Source organism: Canis lupus, chromosome 11 (assembly GCF_048164855.1).
Source record: "Canis lupus baileyi chromosome 11, mCanLup2.hap1, whole genome shotgun sequence".
Taxonomy (NCBI): domain Eukaryota; kingdom Metazoa; phylum Chordata; class Mammalia; order Carnivora; family Canidae; genus Canis; species Canis lupus.
The window spans coordinates 70,399,407-70,421,850 of record NC_132848.1 but is presented as its reverse complement, the minus strand read 5'-3'; the positions used below and the strand labels follow the sequence as shown (position 1 = coordinate 70,421,850).

The window sequence follows — 22,444 nt, the reverse complement described above, 5'->3', positions numbered from 1 at the left end:
ACAAAAATAAAATAATAAATTTTAAAAAAACAGAAAAGATGCGTATTATGCGGAAGACAAAATACAGTCCCCGCGAGCCAATATTGAGCCATAGGTGCCCAGCGAGAAGTCCCTAAACAGTGACTTAAATCAGATGGAAGTTTATTTTTATCTCACTTAGGAGAAGTGTAGAGATCGTCAGGCTGGGGACACTCAGAGTTACCATAGGCCCAGTATTCTTCCGGTTTTCTGGTGGACCATCCCTACGGTGCAAACCTTCTTTTCATCGTCCACGATGGCTGCTGGAGCCATCCGGCTCCAGCTCCAAGCTGCTGCGTCCTAAGCTACAGGATTTTGCAAGGCAAAGAGAAAGGTATTTCTCTCTTTGGTGACGTCAGCTCCATACTTTCCTAAGTTTCCTCTTAGGTTTTCTGGGTAGGTTCTCGGTCACAGGATCATCTTTCACAGCAAGGGAGCCTGCGAAATGCAGTCTTTACTCCGAAGTAATTATTTGGTTCTCATCCTAAGGAAAAAGAGAATCCTGGCGAGCAAGAGGAAACTAAAGTGATCCTTCCAACATATCAGTCTCCCTATAGCACTCTTCTACACAAACGCGATAGACTGCGGGGGAAGTACGGTGAAGGAGATGCGGGATCATAAAATCTAATGAAATAAGCAGCAATAACATACACAGTTGGCGCTTGACCAGCCCCACGAGGAGGGGCACTGACCCTGCCCTCGCCTCTCCCCACACATTCAAGAATCTGAGCAAAACCTTTGACTCCCCCAAAACTTAAATACTAACAGCGCACCGTTGACTAGAAGCCTAATCAATAGTATAGACAATTAACACATGGCTGGTTTGCTCTATGTATCATATATTGTATTTTTATAATAAAGTAAGCTAGAGAAAAGAAAATGTTATTATAAAATGATAGGGAAGAGAGAATACATTTACAGTACTGCATTTGTCCCAAAAAAACCTGCCTAGAAGTAGACCATGCAGTTCAAACTCGTTTTGTTCAAGGGCCAACTGTGTATAGATAGAGATAGAAAGAAAGATAGATATTTTCATAAATATTCACTTTATAACCAGATGCAATGTCATGTGTATTGTCCAAAGGCGAGTAAAATGAAAAGAAGCAATAGAAAAACTGTGCACAATCATGCCAAAGGGAAAGGGGGTGGGAAGGAAGGAAGGAAGGAAAAAAAGAAGAGACTAGAGCCTGCAAAAGAAAAATGAATAGTCTACTCTGAAATAAATAAATATCACGGAAAGAAAAGAAAACAACAAATGCTGGAAATGTTGAATATGTGAGGAGAATATGGAAACCGTGATCCAGGAGACACATATATCAAATACGATTAAATAAAAAGATGTATTTCAGAGCTAAAGATGTTCTATATATCAAACCAGGAGTAAAGCTCTGTCCGGGGGACGCCTGGGTGGCTCAGTTGGTCAAGCGTCTGCCTTCGGCTCAGGTCATGATCCCGGGGTCCTCGGTCGGAGCCCAGAGTCACGCGGTCTGCTCCGCACGGAGTCTGCTTCTCCCTCTGCCCCTCTCCCCGTTCATACTCACTCTCCCTCTCTAATAAATAAAATTAAATGTTTTTAATAAAATGCTTTAATGTCTAATAAATTAATAAAATGTTTAAATTTATTTATAAATAAATATAAATATATTTTATAAATATATAAATTTATATTTATAAATATAAATCCACTCCCTTAAAGTGACATAAAAATAATTAAAAACACGTATATATTCAACTCAAGAAGATATGAAAAGAGCAACAAAATTAAAGTGAGGAAAGCGAAAGCCGCAACAAAACGATGAAGCGACAGAGACTGACCAACAAAAAGAGAGCAAAGCAGTGACCTTGAGAAGTGAATGTGCAATGCTGCTTTTATAGGATTTTTCCTTGTGCTTCCCAACAACCAAAACGTCCTAGCTCCTAAATTCAGATCATTAGGGGACAAGAGCTAGAATTGGGTCGTTCCTTTTTGTAACATCACAGCCTAGGATGGTAAGTGTTTGTTAAATAATTGTGCAAAAGAATCTGGAATCTCCAGGTTATAAAGACAGACCTCTCAGGCTTCTCAGGCCTGAGGGATGAGGGTGGAGGGACCCCACAGAGGATGGAAGGACCCCGCAGAGGGTGGAGGGACCCCACAGTAGGTGGAGGGACCCCACAGAGAGTGGAGGGACCCCGCAGAGGATGGTGGGACCCCACAGAGGATGGAGGGACCCCGCAGAGGGTGGAGGGACCCCGCAGAGGGTAAGGGACTCCGCAGGCTGGGGCTGGTTGGGATGGGGGTGAAGGGACCCCGCAGAGGATGGAGGGACCCTGCAGAGGGTGGAGGGACCCCGCAGAGGGTGGAGGGACCCTGCAGAGGGTGGAGGGACCCCGCAGAGGGTAAGGGACTCCGCAGGCTGGGGCTGGTTGGGATGGGGGTGGAGGGACCCCGCAGAGGATGGAGGGACCCTGCAGAGGATGGTGGGACCCCACAGAGGATGGAGGGACCCCGCAGAGGGTGGAGGGACCCCGCAGAGGGTAAGGGACCCCGCAGGCTGGGGCTGGTTGGAATGGGGGTGGAGGGACCCCACAGAAGATGGAGGGACCCCGCAGAGGGTGGAGGGATCCCGCAGAGGATGGTGGGACCCCACAGAGGATGGAAGGACCCCGCAGAGGAGGGAGGGACCCTGCAGAGGAGGGAGGGACCCCGCAGAGGGTGGAGGGACCCCGCAGGCTGGGGCAGGTGGGGGAGCCACAGCCCCTATGGAGGCACCTTCACGGGAGGAGCCCGGGAGGTGCTGATGGAGTCCCACTGACCTGCACCCGCCCCCCCACCCCCCGCAGGGCCTCTCCCCCAGCCCGGGCCTGTCCTGTGAGCCGCCGCTCTCCCCTGCTCCGTGTCCTTCAGGGTCCTGCTTACCAGTTGCAGGGACGACAGTTTCCTCCCGGTGTGAGAAGCCCCCCTGGCCACCCCTGTCCCCAGTCAACACCCAGGTCCCGTCTCCAGGGGCAGATGCAAGCGACCTTCCTCGTGTCTGGTGCCTCCCAGGCCCGTGCCCCGTCCTTACCGCGGGGCAGGAGGTGGGCTTCGGGCCACCCCCACCCTCCACCCCCACCAGACGACAGGGCAAGGGATGAAACCTCCTGACCTCTGTGCTGGGTCCGGGAACGAGAGCTAAGTGGGCTCTGCGGGGCCGGGAAGGGTCCCCAGGGGCGGCCTGGCCGAGCTGAAGGTCAACCCGAGAGTTCTCGGGGAAGATGCTTTCGCCCGAAACAGGCTGCCCCCAAGGCTGCGGCAGGAAAACCCCGGGAGAGCTAGGGGCCCTGGGCGCCCGAACCTCTCACCCGGGGCGTCGGGCTCCCCACGGTGGGAAGCACCCTGCGGGTTTAACAGGCTGGGTCCCGGGGAGGGGAGCTGGCCTCGGGCTGTGCACGCAGCCCGAAGCGTCTCAGATGTTTCAAGAAACCAGAGTCATAGTTAGGATTTTGTGGCCGCGCCCCACACTCCTCAGCGCCCTTTCCCTAAGGGGGGACAGGTGCCGCGCTGGAGGGCTCGGGGGACACCGCCCGCTGCCCTGTTGCCGTGTCCTGGATTTAAGAAGTCATTTCTCGAACGTGTGACCATTAGGCAAAACGCCCAGCAGCTTTGTTGTGCACCTGCCCTCCTCTTTGGCTCTAGTTAAGGGAACGGTTCAATTTTGCCAAAGCCCTGGCTTCAGGCTTCCACGCACGACAAGGCGCAGGCCGGGTGTGCGTGGGAGCGCGTGGAGGACCGCGGAGGGCGGCTCAGCGCCGGGGCCCCTTGGTGGGCTCAGCCCCAGGGTTGGAGAGGCCCTCGGCTGGGCGGGCGGGAGCCGGGTTCGCGGAGCCAGCCACCAGGCTGCGGATGGTGTGGGGTCCCGGGGCCACCTCCCGGATCGTTTTGCGTGTGTGGACGGGAAGCCCGTGCCAGGGGCTCGCCGTAGGCATGTGACGGGCGTAAGCGGGTCCTCAGATTTCGCGTCTTGGCATCTCGATGCTGAAAAGGCACTGATGGTTGTACCAGAGCCGCCTTAGAGGAGGAAGATCTAAACCGTGAAATCTGCGGAGGACGGAGAAGCGCGAGGGCAAGAGGGGCCCGGGCAGCGCCGTTGTCACAATTGCCGGGACCGTGGCCGCGGCCTGTGCCCGGCGCTGGCGGGAAGCAGCTCCGCGCTGTGACCCAGACGAGGGGGAAGACGTGGAAATTACAGGCACGCTACGCTCCACGCTGAGATCTGCACTGGTTTTTTTTTTTTTTTTTTATTTCACTTGATCACAACACGACACTTTTATTCACTGTGGAAAATCCCAAGCAGACGCAACAAGTAGGAATGTCACAGACACTTAAACGAGTGCAAAGCGGACACGTTCTAGGCGGAAAAGCAAAGCCGCTCGGCTGCCACGTGATAGTCGACTCTCGCTTAGCATTTCTAATGGGAGAGGCGAACGGGACAACAGCCACCTATGTCCTATTACTATTTTGTGGTCCGAAGCTACCTTTCCCGAGTCTAGAACGGAATATGTGATCTTATAAGGACTAAGTACCGCCCTCCGGGACGTGTCGGGTTTGGGCTCATGTCTTAATTAGTTTTTATTCTCTGAGAGTTTTCCGATGGCACCGTAGGACGGTCTGCTGGACGGTGAGTAGGGAGACATGGATCTTTGAACGTGTCTTCCAAGGAAATACAGTAACTATTGAAAAAAAAATGAGGTTTGCTGCCAAAAATTAAGAGTTGACTCTATTTGGAGGGAAACGCCGTACGAGTGTCAGTTAAATACCCTTTGAAATGTGCTGCTCTAGGATTCTTTGAGAGGGAAAGGACACATCTACTCTTTGGCTATACACACTTAGGAAACTAAAGAAAGATCGAGAAGCGAATGTCACATTGCCCAGGCGCACGCTGGCCGGCAGCAGGAACGTGGTCAACGCGTCCATGATTACAGACAGTCTCGTTCTGAGATTCCTAAAACCCGGAGCTCATCTTCCGGCGGGAGACACGCCGCCACTCCCTGTTGCACCTTCACCACCAGACGTCTCTGCCTCGCGGTACCAGCGTGATGTTGGGACGTGACACGTCAGCGCGGCCACGAGAGGTAAAGGGATAAATGTGCACGAAGAGTAATGACAAGGGGAGACGGTAAGGTTCCCAGACACAGCAGCCAGGGTGGCAAGGTTTTCCTGGTCGGGCACGCTATACAGTCATCGGTCCTCTCCTTTGGTTACCCACCTACCGGCTCCTCGGCTCTTCACAACCACCTCATCAGGAGCTCTCACAGGCCTTAGCCTTGTCCCCTTTGGGAAGCTCTCCCAAGGGTCGCACAGGTGGCAGAGCCAAGGCTGGATCAGATCTTCTGGTCCCAAAAGTCCAAATTCCAAAATTGGAAACACTACACCATGAGGGCGCGTTAGAAAGGAGGATGAGCTCTTGACGAGCCCGTGGAGGCATTGAATCCCACGGGGTCGCCTTCACCCGCCGGTATGTCCCCGTCTTTCCTGGACGCCCAGGGCTGTCCCACCAACCTTCACCACCTGCCCCCGGATCGCAAGGCTCCACTTACACGGAGGAGTGGGAACACGGCGGGTGATCTGTCCCAAGGAGAGAGAAGCAAGTCTTAATCCAGAGGATTAACAGCTGTGATGGGCTTCGGGCACTGGTGACGGACTCATCTTGCCCTCAAACCGTAACAACGAGGGGGAGAGCGGGTGGACGTGGAACATGGCTGATGGCCACACCACGAGGGGCTGAGCCTACTTTCAAAGAGTCTATGCTTCCAGGCGTGGATTCAAGAGCAGGACTTGAGGGGAAGCCTAATTGGTCCAAGTCAGAATAACTGAGGGGCAGAAGCATCCTTAGCCCCAGAAAACCCGAGCTCCTGCCCTGAGCCCCACAGGCTCTCAGAGGTCTGCCATCTGAACTCCTCCCCCTGGAGCCAAGAGGATATACTCGGCCTGAGCCGAGGCCCTCCCCAGAGCAAGTCAAGACACCCAGAACCCCTTAATACCTTGACCAAACGGCTTCCAGGGTCTGCGTGGCTTCCCCTGACAATGAGCCTCACCGTGTATGGGCACAGCTGTAAGCCACGGAGCAGATTTGGACAGAACTTGGCCACGCGTATTGGGGTGTCCACGTGCAGGCACACGAGGCTCCTCACAGTGACAGGACCAGAGATGCGACTAGAAGGGTTGAGGAAAGAACGAGGAGCCCGTTTCCTATTCATGCTCCAACGCCCCAAATGTTAAGAGAGAACTCGAGCCGAAGGACAATCCTAGAGATGGGCTACATCAGGGCCTGGTGGGTTGTCCATTCACTCTGCCCCCGGCAGCCACCCGAGGCTTCTTGCTTGACGGTGTATCTTCCGTACACTGGTCAGGGTCCCAAAGTCTGTCTTTGTTTAAACGTTGCGAGGCCCAGCGGGTTACTTCAGTCTGACGCAGTCCACCTCTTCGGTGGCAGGCACGCCTGTGGTTTTAAGATCCAGGTCGGCGCTGGACTTACTGGCGCTGTAAGAAGCCTTCCAATGGAGCAGCATGATCTTCTTGAAGCACTTGATGGTGTTGTTCTTGACGGTCACGAAGCACAGGGTGTTGATCATGCTGTTGCTCATGGCGATGCACTCGACGACGTAGAAGGCCGTGAGGTAGTGCTTCTCCTTGACGAACACGGTGGGGAAGAAGTCGCGCACGATGGTGAAGCCGTAGAAGGGCGCCCAGCACAGCACGTAGGCCGTGAGGACGCACATGAGCACCAGCACCGTCTTCCTGCGGCAGCGCAGCCGCTTCCGGATCTGCTCGGTCTGGACGCCCGGCACCGCCTTGAACCACAGCTCCCGGGAGATCCTGGCGTAGCACAGGGTCATGGTGACCACCGGGCCCACGAACTCGATGCCGAAGATGAAGAGGAAGTAGGACTTGTAGTAGATCTGCTGGTCCACCGGCCAGATCTGGCCGCAGAAGATCTTCTCCTGGCTCTTGACAATGACGAGGACCGTCTCGGTGGTGAAGTAGGCGGCAGGGATGGCGATGAGGATGGACACCAACCACACCAAGGCGATCAAGCCCGTGGCCGTTTGATACTTCATCCTGGGTCTCAGCGGGTGGACAATGGCCAGGTATCTAGGACGAGAACAGAAAGAGGGCCAGCCGCCGTGAGGGGGACGTCGTGGGTCATGATACTGTTGGGGCAACACTAGAACAAGGACAATCCTGGAGATGGGCTACCATCCCGAGAAGGTGCGACCCAACGGAGAAACGACCTCGTGGGCTCTCAAGAAAAGTAGGCTCTAAGCCCCGGTTCCACCCCTTAGGAGCTGTCGCAGCCTCAGGCAGGCTTTGCTTAATGTCCCCGAATCTCGGTTTCCCTACCTGCCGCGTGTACGCAGTTTTGGACGCACTTTCAAATGTGCTATATGCTCGGTAAACGGTAACTATTACTAAATGTAGTAGTGATGCCTCCCGTTGGTTTCTGGTCGGGCTCTGTTCCCAGGTCCTTCCTGATTCCGGGGCCATTCATCCTAATTACCTCTCCATGAAGAGCCGAGAGGGCCTGATAATTCCAAAAAGCTGTCGGGGGGAGCCTGCCCTTTCCAGTGGAAGCAGTGGGCCAAGTTTCGCCCTCGTTCCGCGTCATTGGAAATACTGCTCTTTATGCAAAGGTGAAGGGAAGAGCATGTGACCACGTACCTTGTTTTTCAGGGGTAGAAACGGAGCCTGGAGACAGAGGAGTGACTCTCTCAGGGTCATACACCACAGGACGCTTGATCGAAAACGTTTAACCCTGTCTCACAGTCGATGTGAAAGATCAATCAGGAATATACATAAATTTTTTTTTTTTAACCACAAAGCAGCAGGCGGTAAAAGATATTGCCTTTGTTCTTTCCCAAAAAAAAAAACAAAAAACAAAAAAAAAAAAACCACACGGCTGTTACCACAGTGGTCCAGGAATGAAGAGAGAGCACTTTGGGGGGGATGTGAGTCATCTGTGTGGTATGAAAGCCGCCTTCCCAGGGAGAGAGCGCAGAGAGCTCTGGTTTCCTGGAAGACCTGCCACGTCTGGCACGGGGTACAAGCTGGAGAAGGGGACAGATGGGGAGGGAAGGGGGAGGGAATGGCCAGACGACGCTGGAAATAATCTCATTCTCACGTGTCCCTGGCCTGTCCCAGGTAGAGCCAAGGGCAGGCGTGAGAAGCCTGAAGGAAAACCAGAGCGACTCTGTTGCCTTTGAAACCAATCCCTTTGAGGTCAGCGTTCTTGGGATTTTGATTGGAAGAGGAAGCTCATTCCTTTTTTTGTTTTTTTGTTTTGTTTTGTTTTCCCCGATTATATTCCTGCTGTTTGCGCCCTTCTCCCCCCAACGCAGGCAGCCGACTCCGTTGCGTGTCCTTCGGAGAGTTCACAGAGTGAGACTCCTGCTGGCTGGAGAGACGGCAGACGGGGTGGGACGGGGCCACCGTCGGTGCACCCGGCCGTTGGGTTGCTCTGGCCCCGCAACAGTCCCTGCCCTCCCGCCGGTGTCCGAGCGCCGAGGGGGGAAGGGGAACGATGCCGGGTGTTGGCGGTGCCTCTGTCCATGCGCAGGCCCGGGCCCCAGAAGGCCGCGGCGCCCCAAGTCGCCGACCCCTAAGGCCTACTATGAGCTCAGTGCCTTCGCTCTCACCGCCCCCTCCCCTTTGCCGTCCCCCCACGTTCTACCGACCGTCCTGCAAAGGCCACGTCTGCGCCTCTACCCGTTTGCTATGCGAGTGGTCACGGTCTGCTGCTATTCCTTCCTCCCCCACGCACCCCCCGGAGCACTCCTTTCTGCACCGACCTAGGCGTCAGAGGACCGGGGCTCTGATTCCGGCTTTGCCTCGAACCGCGGGAACGTGCGTCCTTCCTCCGGGCCCCCTGGCTGCACGTGCCCCGGGCGACAGGGGAGAGCGCCTGCCTCGCCTGCCTCCGAGAGCTGTGGGCGCCGTTAGACGCCGTCACTTGGGGAACCCGTACGACCCCGTCAGAGTCTGCTTTGGGCTCCTTTACTTTTTTTTTTTTTTTTAAGATTTTATTTATTTATTCACGAGACACACAGAGAGAGAGAGAGAGAGAGAGAGGCAGAGACCCGGGCCGAGGGAGAAGAAGCAGGCCCCATGCAGGGAGCCCGATGCGGGACTGGATCCCGGGAATCCGGTGTCAGGCCCTGGGCCAAGGGCAGATGCTCCACCGCTGAGCCCCCCGGGCGTCCCTACTGCTCCCACTCTTGCGGGGCTCTGCACCCCCCACTTCACACGTGCCTCGGAATGCAGAGTCTACGTCCCCCCTGGAAGGGACAAGGAGTTAATGATCCCTTCAGAGTAGATGACCGCTAAGGAGGGACCGGGTGAGAGTGACCCGACGGAGCCATGATGACGGGACACGGGGGCGCGGGGCGCAGGCCAAGGGATGCACCTAAGGAGCTGCCGGTTGCCCGATGCCTCGGAACATCGGGGGTGGAAACCAGCTGCGCTGCAGAGGAAGGGGAGAAAAGGATGCCGGCGTTCTGGAGGGTTCCAGGAGGGCAGGAGGACGGGGCGCGGCTTGCTCCCCGGGAAGGCTGGAGCCGGACACCGACGGGCCTGCACCCGGCTCTGCCGAGACCCCCCGGCTCCAAGGAATAGCAGCGAGGCCCCGGTCTCCGAGCCACGCAGTCCCTGGAAGCCTGAGAGGACACGCATGAGGCCCCAACGATGACCCCAGACCTCGAACAAGGAGAGATTCCCTGCTCTCCCTCCTGAGCCCCCACTCCGTCTACACCCGCTGTCTCTCTAGCCCTTCGGGGCCTGCTGGCTCGTGTTTGCTCTCTACGCCGCGGGCAGCCGGGGACCCTCCGGGACGGCGACTGCCGCAGGCCACTAACTCCCCTCACGTGGTTCGCAACCTCAAAGGGAGTTTGTCCCGAGCTCTTCTGCATACATAGTGCTACTTTTTTTTTTTTTTTTTTTGACCTGTTCTCAGCCACGACGTCGCCGTCAAGGTCTCTACTACTTTCTATTTCACTGGATCTGTTTATCCTCGCATCAGAGGCGAATCACCCACCAGATGCGTGTTCCGTCCCGGCTCTCCCGCCTTCGCCGCCACCCGCGACCGCGCCCGGGGTTAGCAGCAGGTGCTGTGCCCCAGGCCCGCCGGGGACCCTTCCCGGAAGGCGATGGCGGGGTGGCCTCCGAGGACGGCCGGCAGCCCCCTACGCCCGGGCCCGCACTCCGGGCTCCCGCAGCCTGCGTGCTTATGTCTGCGAGGCAGCGGGCGATGTGCACGGCGCCTTCACAGGCCCTGTCCCCGCGTGGCCCCAAGCGTGCGGAACAGGGGGGAGAACAAGGGTGACCATTTCACAGATGAGCCGCCTGAGGCTCGGAGGAACTGCGTCACCTGCCAAAGGCCACACAGCTGGACCTCGGCAGAGCCAGGTGCAGGCCCGTCGGTGTCCGGCTCCAGCCTTCCCGGGGAGCAAGCTGCACCCCGACCTCCTGCCCTCCTGGAACCCTCCAGAACGCCGGCATCCTTTTCTCCCCTTCCTCTGCAGCGCAACTGGTTTCCACCCCCCGACGTTCCAAGGCGTCGGGCAACCAGCAGCTCCTTCCTCCGCTTAGGCGCGTCCCTTGGCCTGTGCCCCGTGTCCAGACCCACTTGGGGCCGACACTCCCCACAGGGCAAGGAATGAAGGCTGTTGGACGAGCGAGCACCCAGGCAGCGACTCCGCGATGGCCACAGGCCGGGCGATTGGGGGAGAGTATGCGCCCCCCCCCCGCACCCCGGGACCCAGCCCCGGGTCAGCCCATGGGAATGGCGGCTGCCGCAGCTTCCAGGCCATCCACCAGCCCACCAGGGACCCAGAACCCACTCCTCCGGCCAGTCAGCCCCATCGGTGAACTCACGGGGGGACGTCGGTGCTTCCCGAGGCGGCTCGGGTGCTCAGGCCCCCGCTGGCCCCGCGCAGCCGGGAGACCGGGGCTCAGCGGACGGGCCGACATCCCGCCTGGATTCTGGGTGAAGAGGGCGGTGCCCCCGGCGCCCCACGCGCTCTGGGGTATGTGGATGGCACATGGAGGCCAGTGCAGCTGTGTCTACACCCGACGGGAAACCCAGACCTTGGGGCGCAGAGCCCAGGGATGTTCCTTTTCAGCTCCCTGCTCCAGCAGGTCCGACTCCCCGTACCTAGATTCCGAGACCTTCTGGAATAGGACCCTGCTGTTTCCCATCTCTGCTCTGCTTATGTTCCTTGCCCCAGAGGGTCCCACACACCTCCCCAGGGGACCTCGTCTTGTAAACCCCGCCCCTACCCCCCGTGGAAAACCTTTCCTGTCCTTTACTGATTGTCATTTGTTGACAGCCAGTTGAAAGCCCACCTCCTCCGTGAAGCCTCCCTGGTATGCATGACGTGACGCTTCTGCAAATTTCATTTAAAACACAGCCCTTACTCTGGGTTCTGTTAACTCAGGGTTCGTCCCACCATCTGCACCCCCCGCCCCGACGGCAAGCTCCTCGAGGGCGGGGATCCAGTCTTGCTTCTTCTGTAGCTTCCACTTCCCCGGGAATCCTGGGCACCTAGGATTGTAGTCAAGGCTCAGTCGCAGCAGGCGCTCGGCCCTGGATGAACGGGGACGTAAGGGGCCATCGCGAAGCTCCCGGAAAGATGGCAACGGCTTTCGGAGAACAGGGCCGGAACGTGCTTACCCAGCCCGAGCCCGGGGCGCTGCCTGGGACTCGATAACCCTGAGGAAAGGCGGAGGGATGCGAGCCGTAGTCCCTAGAGGTCTTTTGAGCAAGAGGGGAGCTGTGCCCGCGACACAAGAGTGACGGCGGCGGCGGCCTTCCTTCTCCCCTCGGGCCATGGAGCCTTGCTGCCCCTGTGGGTGCCTGTCTCGGGGCCTTTGCACTGATCATTTCCCTTGTGTGGAATGTGTCTTCCCAGTCTTCAAAGCCCGGCTTGCTTGCTTGCTTGCTTTTTTTTTTTTTTTTTTTTTTTTTTGATTTTTCCAGAGTTCCCTTCAAATGCCTGTTCCCCGGGGACACTTTCCCCAACGACGTGCCTGGAGCAGCTTCCATCCTGCATCACGTTCAGCGTTCTTGTGTTCGTCTTTTTTTTTTTTTTGGTTCAGAGCGTTGCTGAGATCACCTTCTGGTCTGTGGCTTGTTTGCCCGACTGTTCCCTCTCCCCACTCCTGGGGGGAAAAGCTGCACGAAGGCAAAGAGCTCCTCCCCCCACCCCCCCACCCCCTGCACCATCCTGTCCACAGGGCTCGCACTCAGGACATGCTGTTTGCAGGGAGCCTGGGGGGCTCAGGGCTTGAGCGTCTGCCTTTGGGTCAGGTCGTGATCCCGGGGTCCTGGGTTGGAGCCCTGCATGGGGCCCCTGCTCCCTCTGCCTCTCCTGCTCCCCCTGCTTGTGCTCTCTCTCTCTCAAATAAATAAAATCTTAAAAAAAAAAAAAAGTGCTGTTTGCATGAATGAGTGTTTAGCGTGGATTGTGAGCAGGGGACGTTAGCTGAGGGGCAGATCCAGGAGCCCCCGAGGCTGCAGTGAAGACGGTGGAGATATACCCCACCCCGTCACCCCTCTGCAGCAGGTCCCATAAATCGAATGAATGCGGAGAAAGGGAGACAGCCTCCGGGCGGCACAGACGTCTGGGAGCACCAGGGACCCTGGTTCATAAATAGTTCTGCTCTGCTCTGTCTCCATAGCTGCGTGTCTTGCACACCCTGCACCAGAGCTTGTTTGACCTCACATCACAGGAACAGCCACCTCGAAGAGCTTGGCCAATCGAAAACGGTCATCACTTTACCTGGGTCTGTTTTGTGGTTGCTGCTGTAAGGGTTAATTTGAGAATTATAAGATCTGCTATTTTGTTTTGCTTTGTATTTATTGATTCCTGAGAGACACACACACAGAGAGAGAGAGAGAGAGAGAGGCAGAGACCCAGGCAGAGGGAGAAGCAGGCTCCATGCAGGGAGCCCGACGCAGGACTCGATCCCGGGACCTCGGGGTCACGCCGCTGAGCCCCAGGGGCCCCTAAGACCCGCTGCTTACTTGTTGTTGACTCTGGTCTACGCCTGGTTCCGAACAACCACACGTCTTACCTCCTCGAATCCTCAGGACACCCCAGCACACGGGCTTTCTTATTATTCTCACCGTACACAGGAGAAGCCTGAGGCCAGGGAAGCTAGCTGACGGGAGGCCCTGGCGCTAGCAGGCGCCGCAGCAGGGCTCGAACCCTGCCCGCGTAGGCACTACCACTGTGGTTTCGCTGAACAAAGCTCCAGGCCTCCTATAACGGGAGCGTCATCCGTGACATCGAGACAAAAAAAATCAGTTGCCCCCGGGGGCAGCCCGGGTTGCTCAGTGGTTAGCGCCGCCTGCAGCCCGGGGCGTGATCCTGGGGACCCGGGATCGAGTCCCACGTCGGGCTCCCTGCGTGGAGCCTGCTTCTCCCTCTGCCTGTGTCTCTGCCTCTCTCTCTCTCTGTGTCTCTCTCATGAATAAATAAATAAAATGTTTTAAAAAAAATCCGTTGCCCCAAACTAACGACACAGAACCTGAAAAAGCCCCGATCCATTCCTGAACAGCACACGAGGCCCGACAAAGTCAAGCAGGCCCTGCAGGCCCTGCACCACGTCCCCAGAAGGAGGTGGCACAAACACACACAAATCATCTGAAGCAAAGGCACGAACAGGTGCAGCCGAGCAGCCGGCTGGTTGGCCGGGGCCTCGGGGCGGTGGCCTGTGGTGGCCACAGCGCCGTTTTCAACGTCGGGGCTCAGGCCCCGCGTCCCCACCCTGCTGGGCCCGACGAGACAGGCCCGCTGTGCAGCACATGTTGCCGCCGCGTCTAAACGGCGTGATCCCGCAGACCGGGGTTGACGCCTGGCACCGATAGCGGCCCTTGCACAGTCGGGGTGAGCCAGCGTCCCCTGACCGGCGCTGGCGTCCGCCCCCCTGGGAGCCCCCACCGCCCACCTCGTGGGACGCCTGCAGCGTGGTGACGGGCTGTGCCCGGGGACCAGGCGCCACCGCCGAGCAGGTGCCAGGCCAGCCCGCGCCCGTGGCTGGGGCGCCCCCTGTGCAGGAAGTGACACTTCAGGAGAGGACGCTCTTCTGCTCTGAGCTCCCACCTTCAGGAAGTCTGAGACAAGGTAGCGGGAGCTCCTCCCTCCCAGCCCGGAACGGGACCTGGGGACAGGCTGTGCTCGGCCGTCCCCTTCCTGAGTCGCCTGGGTCAGCTGCGGCAGCGGCCCGGGGCGCCCGGACCCCGTGGAGGGCCCTGCAGGCACGACCCCTTGCACGCAGCACCTTCGTGCCCTTGAGGCCAAGTCCCTGACATTCGTGCCCTGAGAGAGGAGGCTGCGGCCCCAGCCTTTAAGGCTTGGCAGCCGGGCTCCTCCTGGGGACGCCCCCGGGGCCTGGGCAGTGGCCTGTTTCCAGGTCGTGCTATCTCGGCTTGTTCTGCCTTTGGCCTCAGAAAATAGGTTCTATCTGCTGCACTGGTCCCGGACCGCTGCCCCGGGCCGTCCTGGCTGCGGGGGGTGGGGGGGGCCTCCACGGGAGCCCTGAGGCCACGAACCTGGGGGGCGGCTGTGCTGCGGGCTCTCGGGGCGAAGGGGCAGGGACGGGCCATGCAGACCCGAGGACACAGGGCCCTGACCCCGGCGGCGGCGCCAGGAAGAGAGCTCCGGCAGAGGGGCTTGCAGACCCTGCCCGGGGACCCCCCCCCCACCCCCGCCGGGCTCCTTAGCACAGGAGCTCGTCCTAAGTGAAAAGGCCGACACCGCCCAACACAGGTGTGCAGAGTGTGCTCTGACGGCTTCAGGCACGAGGCCAGACCGGCGCCCACCCCAGCGCCCACACGAACCTATGGGGAGGAGCAAACGTGCCCCGACGGAAAGAACCAGTAAGAGCATGCGCTCCCTTTCTTTTTCTTTCTCTTTTTCTTTTTTTTCTTCAAAACAAATCACCCGTCTTATTTTAAAATCAACCGGCGCGGAGTGGGGGGAAGGTTAGGGGAGAGGCGCTTGCGTTTTGAGAAAATCTTCCTCAGGCAAGCTGACTCGCAAGGCACCTGCCTGGAACTGAGACTTGTCCCTCCGCGTGTCCTCGAACCTATTTGCCCCCGGGCCCCGAGCAGGCCGTCCAGGAGCGCGGCCGTCGCCCAGGGGCCCAGGGATCGGAAGCTGTCCCGCCGCTCAGCTCCGGGGAGCTCGGCCACTGCCCCTGCCCGCCCACGGCTGGAAAACCAGAAGTCTCCCTACTGGTGGCCAAGGGGCCAACGTCGCCCCCCCCCGCCCCCAGGCATCCTCGTCCGCAGGGAACAGAGATCGCCCGTCCGTCCACACCTGCAGTAAAGGAAGGGGTCGACCCGGGGCCCTTTCTCTGTCGTCCCTGCGTCCCCGGACTCACCTGTCGATGGCGATGGCCAGCAGGGCATTGGTGGAGACATAGAGCGAGACAGTGCGCAGGTAGTTGACGGAGGCGCACGTGACGTGGCCGTGCTCCCAGGACAGCTGGCGCACCACGTAGTAGTCCATCTCAAAGGGGCAGCAGACCACGGCCACCAGGAAGTCGGAGACGGCCAGGTTGGCGATGAGCAGGTTGGTTAGGTTCCGCAGCTTCCTGTGGCGGGCCAGGGCGGCGATGAAGACCAGGTTGCCAACGCCGCACACCAACATGATGGCCACGAGGGCCACGCCGATGACGATCTTGGCGGCGAAGAAAGTCCGGGAGTTGGTCACGTCCTCCTCTTCACCCGAGGGCAGGTCGTAGTCGCCGTAGCTGAAGTTGAATGGGAAGGACGCGGCGTGGGCCCCGTGGGGCGCAGGCACGGAGGGGAAGTAGGCGGACGTGTTGGGGGCCGACTCCTCGGCGAGCCCCGCGGCGACCTCCATCGGGCCGGCGGCCCCCGGGGCGACGTCGGGGATGCTGGGGTCGCCGCCCTCTCCGCTGGGTCAGGACGCGTCCGCCGTCCTCGGGGCTCGGGGCCTGGGCTCCATCCTAAGCCTTCGAGACACACACAAGTGAGTGGCCAAATTGAAGGCCGTCCTGTACCCCAAGGCCACCCGCTAGCCCCGCGCTCACGACGAACAGAGTGATGGGGGGAGACCAAGGAGGCGGGGAGAGAAGACAAATGGATAAAAACCACAGAGCCGCTCCTCCGGGGCAGGCTGGACCGCTGTAGAGACAACCGGCTCCGGCTCAGCTTATCTCGTCTCCACTGAAGATCTGACGTGTGGCCGCGATTTTGCTCAAGGACCCAAGTTGGGGGGGGGGGGGCTGAAGAGAAGGAAAGTGACCGGCTCCAAACGCTCCCCCCTCCCACCAGCGTGAACTCGGTCTTTGTGAAACGGTCCAGTTCTGTGGCTTAAAAGAAATTATTCTGGGATCCCTGGGGGGCTCAGCGGTTTGGCGCCTGCCTTGGGCCCAGGGCGTGACCCCGGGGTCCCTGGATCAAGTCCCACGTCAGGCTCCCTGCATGGAGCCTGCTTCTCCCTCTGCCTGGGTCTCTGCCTATGTCTCTGCCACTCTCATGAATAAATAAATAAAATCTTAAATTAAAAAAAAGAAATTATTCTGAATATCATCAGCCCTGTACGAAACAGCCCTGTCGCTCCCCCCGCCCCCCAGCTGGTCTCCTTCCTCTCGCAGAACCCTCCAGAATCCCAGAGTCTACCCCGCAGCGTCCCTTCCCGCGCCTCGCTGGGTTTCGTGTCCCCACATGCACGTCTGCTGCGATCCCAGGAGCCAGGCGGCGTTGACCAAGGCCTGTCCCCAGGCAGAGGCTGCGGGGCTGAAGCCACAGCCCCCGAGCCCCTGAGTGGCTTCGTCGGGGGCTCCGGAGCCTGCCCCGGGTAAACAGCTTAACCGCTCCGAGTTTCAACATCCTCCAGGCAGCAGATCAGTAACATCTGTGAGGCGAGCTCCCGGGAAGGGAAGGGAGGGCGTTACACTGGGGCTGCAAGGAATTCCTGCCCAGGGTTCAGACCTCCGCGGCCACGGGGAAGGGGGGGGGGATCCTGCCCCAGATGCCTCCACCGCAGCACCTATGGGGGGCAGGGTGGGGGTTCACTGCCCTGCTGGGGACCAGAAAACCAAGAGGAACCCCCCTCCCCTTGCAGTCCCGGTCCCTCCCAGAGCCTGCAAGCATCACATCAAGTTGCAGAGACCTAAGAGGCCCCGGCCGGGGAAGGGAGACCTGCTGCCCACACTCCTCAGCGGGGAGGTATCCGCAGCCTGTCCTGGGGGGACACTGGGGTTAAAGCCCCTCTGAGCCCCACGAGGCCACCGCCCGCCTCACCTCCATTGATCTCACGGTTCCCTTCCCAGGCCCTCCCCGGTGCCCCTGTCAGGGTGGGACCGCACCCCTGAAGGGTGGGGGGGCACGTCTTGGGGTCCAGGCCCCTCCAGCTGCCATCCTGCTGGGCCCCCCTCCCTCCCCGCAGGCCCCGTGTGCCCCAGGTCACCTACCTGGAAGGCTCCAAGTCAGCTTTTAAAAGCAAATGGTGATAAAAACTTCTTGGAGGGGGGGCGGGGCAGGGGGCGCTGGGAGATCCAGCCCCGCGGAGGCCCGTCCTGCGCTCCCTCCCGCTTTCTGGCGTCTGCAGGGGGGACCCCAGTCCCCGGGGCGCGGGGGGGGGGCACTCCCGGGGCGGGTACCCCGCTCCCCTGGGGAATGGGCGCGAAAGCTAGTGCCTGGCAAGGAGCCCGACGGGGGCGAGCATCCCCCCGGGCGCCCCGTACCTGCACCTGCAGCTGCAGCTGCACCTGCACCTGCACCTGCGGCGGCCGCGCTCCGGGTCGGTGTCGGCGGTGCAGGGACCCAGGCGGCTCCCGAGGCGCAGGGACCAGCCCCCGCTGCGTCCTCGTCTCCCCCCTGCCCCCCCGCTCAGCGATCCCCGCCCCCCCCCCGGTGCCCTGGGGGCGCCCAGGCCCCCCCCCGGGCTCACTGGGGTCGCTGGGCCCGCGCGCGGCTGGGACCCGGGAGCCCCGGGATGCGGAGGACGCGGCGGAGGGAGCGGGGCCGGGGCTCAGGCTCGGGAGCTGCGGCCGCGGGCGGGGGGCGGGGCTGAGCCATCCCCGGAGGCGTAGCTCCCTCCCGCAGTGCCCGCCCCGGGCAACCGGACAGTGCGGCTCACCTGGCGGAGGGGGCGGGCCGGGCGCATCCGAGGGCGGCTGGAGGGCACCCCCCCTCCCGCCCTCGCCGGACCCCTGGGATGGACCCAGACCTCGCTGCCTCGGCCAAGCCCCGGGGCACCCTGGGGCACCCCAGGGTCAGCTCCGTTTGGGCAGCGCCCACCTCTAGGGGAAAGGGGCCGCGAGGGGAGGGGGCCGCGTGGGCGCTGCAGGAGGCAGGAGCCCCCCCCACAACCTGTATCTGTTGAGAGGGCTGCGCAGGCCAGAGCCAACTTCACAGAGCACAGATCTCCCTCAAAAGTCTGGATTTCTCAAGAAGTCAAATATAATATTACCCTACCATCCGGTCGTTTCACTTTCAGAAACAAAACAGAAAACAGGAACCCGGATCCCAGTCCGTCAGTGTTCCGGCCAGTTTTATTCCCAACAGCCAAAACCTGGAAACGACCCAAATGTCCATCAACTGATGAACAGATTTTAAAATAAATAAATAAATAAAATGTGCTAGATACACACCTGACAGTATTCCTCATCGCTAAAGAATGATGGAGTGAGTGAGCTCACGCGTTGGTGAGGACGCGGAGAAATGGGAACCCCCGGGGCGCTCACTGAAGGTGGGAATGGAAAATGATGGAGCCGCTGTGGAAAGCGGTAGGACAGTTCCTCAAAGGTTAAAAAATAGAGTTCTCACAGGCTCGGCAGCTTCCTCCCTGGATATAGAGCCAGAGTCGTGGAAGGAAGCCAGCGTGTCAAGGGACTACTGGGCACCTACGGGCAGAGCCGCATCATTCACAATGGCCCAGAGGTGGGCGCCGTCCCAGGACGCGTCACTAGGTGGACGGACAAGCACAACGGGATGTGTACACAGTGGGATCTCAGTCAGCCTCCAGATTATGGAAATTCTGACAGAGGATGCAACAGGGATGAAACGTGAGGACATCACGGGAAGTGAAGTAAGCCGGTCACCAAAAGGCAAATGCAGTGTCTACTGACAGCAGGTGCCCTGCAGAGTCCGGATCATAGAGAAAGCGGATGGTGCTGGAGGCTGAGGGAGGGGCAGGTGCCGCGTGCGGGTCCAGAGTGTCAGCTTTGCCAGATGGGAAGAGTCCTGGAAGGGGTGGTGGGGGTTGCACAAGAATGTGGATGCGCTTAGGTCGCTGACATGCACATTTCCAAACGGTTAAGATAGTAAATATTTTGTGTACTTCACAATTTAAAAAAAAAAAAGGAGAATAAAAGGAACTCAGTCCCGACTCATGCTACCATATGGGTGAATCTTGAAAACACCACGTTAAGTGAAATAAGTCAGACACAAACAAATACTCCATGAATCCAGGTCTATGAGGAACCTAGAACAGGCGAATCCATCGAGTCAGAGTGAATGGAGGAGGGTAGGGAGGAGGAGGAAGGGAAAGTTATGTTCAGCGGATCCAGAGGTCCCGTGGGAGATGACGAAAACGCCCTGAATTGGGTGCCCCCGATGTCACTGAGCTGTTCGCTGAAATGGCTCAAAGGGGCTATAGAACAGCTCCGTCCTCGTCAGCAAGGCACCCAGGGCCCGTCGCACTTTGACCTCCCAGTGTCCACAAAGGAGGGGGGCCCGCTGGGTCCTGGATCCCCACGCTTCGTCGCCAGATCGGCCTCAGGCAGGTGGCCTCCACTCTCTGGAGCTCCCTTCCTTCACTTACAAGTGAGCTGAGCTTCTATTGGGAAGTCACCGCCAGATTCCAGCACCTCCTGCTCTGTCTTCCGAGGCCCATCTCCGTCCCTGAGCACCTTCTCCCGTTTGCAGAGATGTCACAGGCCTCTCACGTGGCTGAGCCTCCTGCGTCCGGGACGGAGCCTGTGGGTTAGGGGCCTGGCGTGTGAAGGCCCCTCTCCCCCTTGCCCTGTGCCGGGGTGGCCTGGAACCAAGCAGAGCCTCCCATCCATAAGCTACAGGTGGCCAGAGCTCCCCCTGCACAAGGCTGTCGTGAGGACCCAATACGGTGAAACAGGCCAAGTGTCTGGTGCGTGCCGGGGGCTTAGCAGGCTCCGCTAAATGCCGAATGTTTCTGTTGCTCTGTCAGTCTTTCCCTGTCTTGCTCCAGTGAGATCTTAACCAACCAATTTGCTTCCCCTCTCGCACTGTCACCTGAAGAGGGGCTAGGGCTCCCTCATTTTCTAACCCTTTCTTGCAAATATTTCTCAGGCTTGCCTGGTGATAGAATTATCTGGGGTGCTAGTGAAACATACTGATTCCTTGGTTCCCACCCCAAACCCGGGGAAGGGGCCTAGAAATCTGTAAGTTAAACCAGCACCCCAGGTGGTTCCTACTATCAAATAAATTTGGGGGCCCGGGGACCTAGAACAGAGCCTGGCACAAGGTAGACCAATATTGATTTGTCCTCTCACACAGCATATACGGTTGTTCCCTACAGCAATCGTCTTCTTGACTCTATTTACGTCCACTCAGAAGATCAAGAACAAAGCACAGAGTTATCTGTTCCTACCAGATTACGCTGAAACCCAGCACCAGAGAGCAGCAAACGCATATTATATCCCAGAATTTCTGAGGGTCGGGATCTGGGGATGGCTTAGCTCGATGGATCCAGGCTCAGGGTCCGTCATGAGACTGGAGCCAAGCTGTCAGGGCTGCAGCCTCATCTGAAGCCTCACCTGGGGGAGGATTCACTTGAAACTCACTCAAGAGGTGGTTGTCGGGCCTCAGCTTTTCCTTGGCTGTTGCTGGAGACTTGGGTTCTTCAGCATGTGAGCCTAACCTGGGCTGCCCACGTGACCTCACGACTTGGTAGCTGATTCCCTGCCCCCAACCCGCGCCCCCGCCCCGTGCTTCCGTTATGTATCATTCACCACAAACAACAGCGACAATAACCCTGGTACAATGTGGGAAGGGACCACACAAGTGTGTGACTACGAGGAGGATCACTGGGGACTGACTTGGAGATCACCTTAGGGACTGGCTACCAGACAAGGCTTAGCATTTTCCTTTTTCCCCTTCAAAGGCCTGACACAGAATGGCACCTGAGGTCAGCAATGAGGTCAGCCACAGCGAAGACGTTATTGAACTTCAGAGTAGAGAAGTCCGGCCATAAATAACCTCTGGAGTTGGAAAGCAGGATTGAGATGACTGATCGGCCCCGGACCCTCATGAAAGGAACGAAAGAATGAAATGAATGAAATAATGATCTAGCAGGTCGTATTGGGGACTCCAGTGGGGAACAAGTTTCCGACACTTCCAGAGATCTCCATTCCATCCGAGAAGCAGTCATCCATCAGGGGCCCTATAATAACAGTTTGTCTCTAGACAGAGTTAAACCAGGGCTAGCTTAGCTTAGAGCGAAATATGGCACTAAAAAGGTTTTTTTTGTTGTTGTTTTTTTAAGGAATTAAGAATAAAAACTGGAACTCCAATGGTACAATTTTTTTCTTTTCAAACTTGTAACCCCAAGGATGCCAACAGCCTAGAAATCTGTCCTGTGATTACAGCCTACTGCCAGGAAGGGCAAACGTACTTTGCCTCATCTCTCTGAGAGAATTTGCCATCTCGGTGACCTCTCGCCAAACAAGATCAAAGAACTCATTTGGGAAGCGCTTTTTTTGGAGATGCTCCCCCCCCCCCCAAGTAATGTCCTCAGGCTACTTTAGATTTTCTTTCCTTTCCTATCCCACTAGCAGGAATCATCTCAAAAGTCCTCTGAATTCTCATTTCTTCATCGTTTTAGGCTATGCTTGTATCCTTTACACGTGGAAGTTTTTAATGTCTTAGGGCATTTCTCAGCCATGTAACTCCTGTGATGCTCCAGTCAACACCACATAGGAAACAGTTCAAGGAGCCTTCAGAGTTCATCCAGGGAGCGCTCTTACGTGGAGCAAGGAGCAAGCAGGTGCTCAGGAGGGAAGCCGCTAGCCCAAGGGAACAGAAAGGGCCCATTTCAGAGCCCGGATGAGAATCCCAGTCTCCTGACTTTTAGCCCCACTCTCCATCTCCCGTGGCCACACTCACAACACCTACTGCAACCTGCCTCCATTTGCCCCCCTCCCCCCATGATCCTTGGCCCCATAGATCCTTGGCTCCAGTCACAATTCTTCCTGGCTGGCAAATTTACTAAATCAGCTTATTTTCTGCCTTCATCAGATTTGTTCTCTTGACACTCAGTCTCATCCAGTGCCACGAAAAAAATCAAGGATTCCTGGAAGACACCCAGAGCTGGCTCAGAACCCATGCTGCTTCCTTTTCCAATTACCTCTGCAGCACTCGAGCCAGCAGGGTTGGACGGGCTCCCCGAAGCCCAC

The 22,444-nt window shown here is 58.2% G+C and overlaps 1 protein-coding gene across 2 annotated transcripts; it reads right to left on the bottom strand.

Moving 5' to 3' along the window:
* Positions 1-4,259: 4,259 nt before the first annotated feature.
* On the bottom strand, positions 4,260-17,836 carry PROKR1 (prokineticin receptor 1). 2 transcript variants are annotated; one of them, XM_072768655.1, is made up of 3 exons: positions 17,756-17,836; positions 15,422-16,923; positions 4,260-7,132 (listed from the first exon to the last, which is right to left on the bottom strand). In XM_072768655.1, exons 2-3 carry the CDS (start codon positions 15,904-15,906, stop codon positions 6,436-6,438), a joined length of 1,182 nt encoding a protein of 393 aa, XP_072624756.1. In that variant the 5' UTR covers positions 15,907-16,923; positions 17,756-17,836; the 3' UTR covers positions 4,260-6,435. The 2 variants fall into 2 exon arrangements, with proteins under 2 accessions (XP_072624756.1, XP_072624755.1); XM_072768654.1 differs by lacking the exon at positions 17,756-17,836 and having other exon boundaries at positions 15,422-16,018; positions 16,158-17,442.
* Positions 17,837-22,444: the final 4,608 nt, after the last annotated feature.

Excerpts from the sequence above, each read along its gene's own strand:
- PROKR1 (XM_072768655.1), bottom strand. The coding sequence starts at position 15,906 with ATGGAGGTCGCCGCGGGGCTCGCCGAGGAGTCGGCCCCCAACACGTCC. Across the intron at positions 7,133-15,421 it reads CTGGCCATCGCCATCGACAG|ATACCTGGCCATTGTCCACC; the intron begins GTGAGTCCGGGG and ends TTCTCGTCCTAG.